Raw genomic sequence first — 3624 nt, forward strand, 5'->3', positions numbered from 1 at the left:
AATTATTTCTCCATCCTTAATTGCAGTGTTAGTGACTTTAACAATCCCTCTCATTGTAGACGGACACTATCCACTCTTATTTTATGAGAGGGACACTATCTGTCTACAGTTTTAGACGGATAATGTCCATCTAAAGTGAGAATTTCTGTGACTACTTCAAACTAACAACATACAAGATGTCGTATTTAATTACGCAATCAAGTTTTTAAAAGGATACCAAACATTGTCATCAAGTTTGAAAATGTAGTTACCAATAGTACGACCATGGCCATGCTATGTGACCACTTCAAACTAACAACAGTTGAAGTATCACAACTATCACAGCTATAAATAGCTCATTTTACCCATGCCAATTTTCATCACAATTTACTTACAAACTACTTCTTTCTAAAGCTAAGTATAGCAAGAATATAATGGCACGCCATAACACCTTTGTTGTTCTGGCACTTATGGCCTTCACTTCCTTTGTGGCTTATGCTACTGATCCGACCCAACTTCAAGATTTTTGCGTCGCAGTTAAAGACCCTAAGGAAGCACGTACGTCTTCTCCCTTAATATGTTTCTGTTAATCTCGTCCAATTTTATTCAAGTCGTTTATTTTCAATTTTGACGTACAAGTTTTTGACATATACTGTATACATCATAGCATAATACTTCGAAAAATTATGAACACTTAAACCATTCATATGAGTTCCATATATATCAGCGATCATTGCATGCATAAATACATTTTTCTCCTTAATTTTCTAGAGATTAAATATCAAAGTTATCTTTTCAATAATTGAATATTTCATTCGTACTTTAATTTCCGACTAAAGTTTGTTTCTTTCTAGTGTTTGTGAATGGCCTTTTTTGCATGAATCCAATGGAAGCAACACCCGACGATTTTTTCTACAAAGGGTTAGACGTACCCGGGAAGCCCAACAACTTGGGAGTCAATGTCACAATGGTTACAGCAATGCAAGTACCTGGTCTCAACACCCTTGGTATATCCTTGGCTAGGATCGACTTTGCACCATACGGACTCAATCCACCTCACACCCACCCTCGTGCCACTGAGGTCTTGACGGTCTTGGAAGGAACCCTCTATGTCGGGTTTGTCACATCCAACCTTGCAAGTGGGGGAAACAAGTTATTCACTAAGGTGTTAAACAAAGGAGATGTTTTCGTGTTTCCACAGGGTCTCGTTCACTTTCAATTTAATGTTGGTAATTACCCTGCTGTGGCTATTGCTGGGTTGAGCAGCCAAAACCCGGGTGTTGTCACGATTGCCAACGCTGTGTTTGGATCACAGCCACCTATCTCGGTCGATGTTCTAGCCAAGGCCTTCCAGTTGGATGCTAATGTGGTCAAGACCCTTCAGTCTCATTTTGGGATGAGCGCATAATTTAAGAACGACTACAAGAGACTATTATTACAATCATATACAATCTAAAATTATTGGCTTAATGCACACGGAGTAATAAATAAAAAATACTCTTATACGGAGTATATAATATATAATAATTATTAATTCGCCATATGGAATAAATACAAACTAAGAAATATTGAGATATATTGTAAGGAGTAATTCAATGTTTTCATTATTTAAGTTTTATATTTTTCGGTATTTATTTTATAGTCGTATTCATGGTCCAAGAAGTCACAAAATGAAGGCACAAAGCCAGCATCCTTCTAAAAATTATCAAGAAATGAAAATGAGGCAGAAAATCCAATAGATAAACAAGCTTAAAAAAAGGGTTATTTCATAGATCCTCAAAATGCAATTGAATGAACATGATGCACAAATAACATAATTTTTTTTCCAAAATGGAGTTTAATAAACAAACAATTTAACGAAATGGGGTGGCTTTGAAATTAATAACCCAAAATGGTTTCACGTAGGCTCGGTTTTGGCAATGCTAGGTTCAAGATTAAGGTCGCTAAGTGGGAGAGCGACTTGAGGCCAAAACGCTCAGCGGCTGGGCGACTTAGCAGAAAAATAAAAAATAAAATAAAATAAAAAATAGACAGGTGTAGCTGATGGGAATAGAATACGCGATCTAAAATCAGTCCCTCACACCCCTCACACCCCTTACCAATTTACCATAATACCAAGCATAATGTGGTAACTTATTAGGGGGATTAAAATTACATATTTAATGTTAAGAGTAATAAATGTGTTTTAACTTGGACAACAATTACTCAATATTATCTTTAATCACTTGACTTTAGCATATAAACTTTCTTGCATTGATGGTTAGATAATATTGAATAAGTGTTAGTTTTGTGGAAGGTCCTATGTTCGAATCTGAGTAACAGCGTTTTTTTTGCAACTTGTGTTGAAGTAGCATACTGAGGTTTGAGTGGACATTAAGTGACACTTTGGGTAAATATTAAAAGGGTAAACCTTAAAAGCCACGTAAACAATGCCACCTCGCATTACTAAATGCCACCTTGGATTACCAAAATTCCACGTCACCAATCCTCCATGTAGTATAACGTGTTTAATTAAGAGGGTAATTCATGTTCGTATAATGATCCATTTAAAACGATACACAAATTAAAAAATACTACTATTTACATAAAAAATAAATTAGCATAACAAACATTAAATTTTGGCCTTTTTAATTTCTAGATAAATTTAAAAATAATTAAAATCAAAATTCATACTAAATTTTAAATTTCTACGTTTATTCTTAGAATATTTTAAGTAACAAATAAATATCACATAATTCTAATTTTACGTCGTTTATGAAATAATAAAGAATTTGTAAATATTAAGGGCAAATAAGAACATACTTAATATTAAACATTGACATTTTAATTTTTAAAACTACAATTGGTTAAACGAAAAATAAAAATTTACATCACTCTAATTTTAAATTATTTATATGTGCAACTTCTTCTTAAATATTATTGCAATAAACTTGATCAATTTCATTAGATTGAATACACATGTAAATCTATAAATATGATGTATAAATAAAAGGGAAGACAAAATATATATCTACCATTTTTTAGTTCGTACGATAACTCCTTAAACAATTCTCGTGCAATGTGGATTTTGTAAAAATAAAAAAATAAAAAAAAAGTAAACCTTTTATATTTCATTTCTCATTACTCTATATTTATGTCTATATTAAATTTTCTAATAATGAAAATGAATACTTAAAAGTCATAAAACATTTATTCATATTTATGTATATATTAAATTTGGTAATAATAAAAAAAAAAAACAAAAGTCATAAAATATTAAAACGCATCCCCATTTGGCTATAAATGTTTGATGGAAGACAACATTTGTGAACCGAAATTCAAGCGAATATTTTTTTACCCCCATCGCCAAAAGAATTATATATATGTGTCAATAATCTTTCTTATCATTGTATCAACATCAAGGTAAGTGTACTAAGGTTTTAAATTAATAATTTATTTATTTATTTTTAAGTTCCATTGGTTATGAAGTAATCTTCACATTTTTAACTTTCACATATATATCTGAGCCTAGCTTCGGTGATGACGTGGACCCATTTTGGGTAAATACTTTAAAACTCAACCCATTTCGTTAATTTGTTTGTGTTTGAGCCCCATTTTGGAAAAAAATTTCAAATAACAGCTAGTAGAGTGTTCGATTAAGTTCCC

At 31.9% G+C, this 3624-nt stretch overlaps 1 protein-coding gene across 1 annotated transcript; it reads left to right on the plus strand.

Moving 5' to 3' along the window:
- The first annotated feature begins 364 nt into the window (after positions 1-364).
- Positions 365-1609, plus strand: LOC141612984 (germin-like protein). The gene is made up of 2 exons (XM_074431730.1): positions 365-537; positions 834-1609. Exons 1-2 carry the CDS (start codon positions 414-416, stop codon positions 1385-1387), a joined length of 678 nt encoding a protein of 225 aa, XP_074287831.1. The 5' UTR covers positions 365-413; the 3' UTR covers positions 1388-1609.
- The last annotated feature ends 2015 nt before the right edge of the window (positions 1610-3624 follow it).

Source organism: Silene latifolia, chromosome 11 (assembly GCF_048544455.1).
Source record: "Silene latifolia isolate original U9 population chromosome 11, ASM4854445v1, whole genome shotgun sequence".
NCBI lineage: Eukaryota > Viridiplantae > Streptophyta > Magnoliopsida > Caryophyllales > Caryophyllaceae > Silene > Silene latifolia.

Coding starts and splice junctions, on each gene's coding strand:
- LOC141612984 (XM_074431730.1), top strand. CDS start 414: ATGGCACGCCATAACACCTTTGTTGTTCTGGCACTTATGGCCTTCACT. Junction 538..833: donor TAAAGACCCTAAGGAAGCAC/GTACGTCTTCTC, acceptor GTTTCTTTCTAG/TGTTTGTGAATGGCCTTTTT.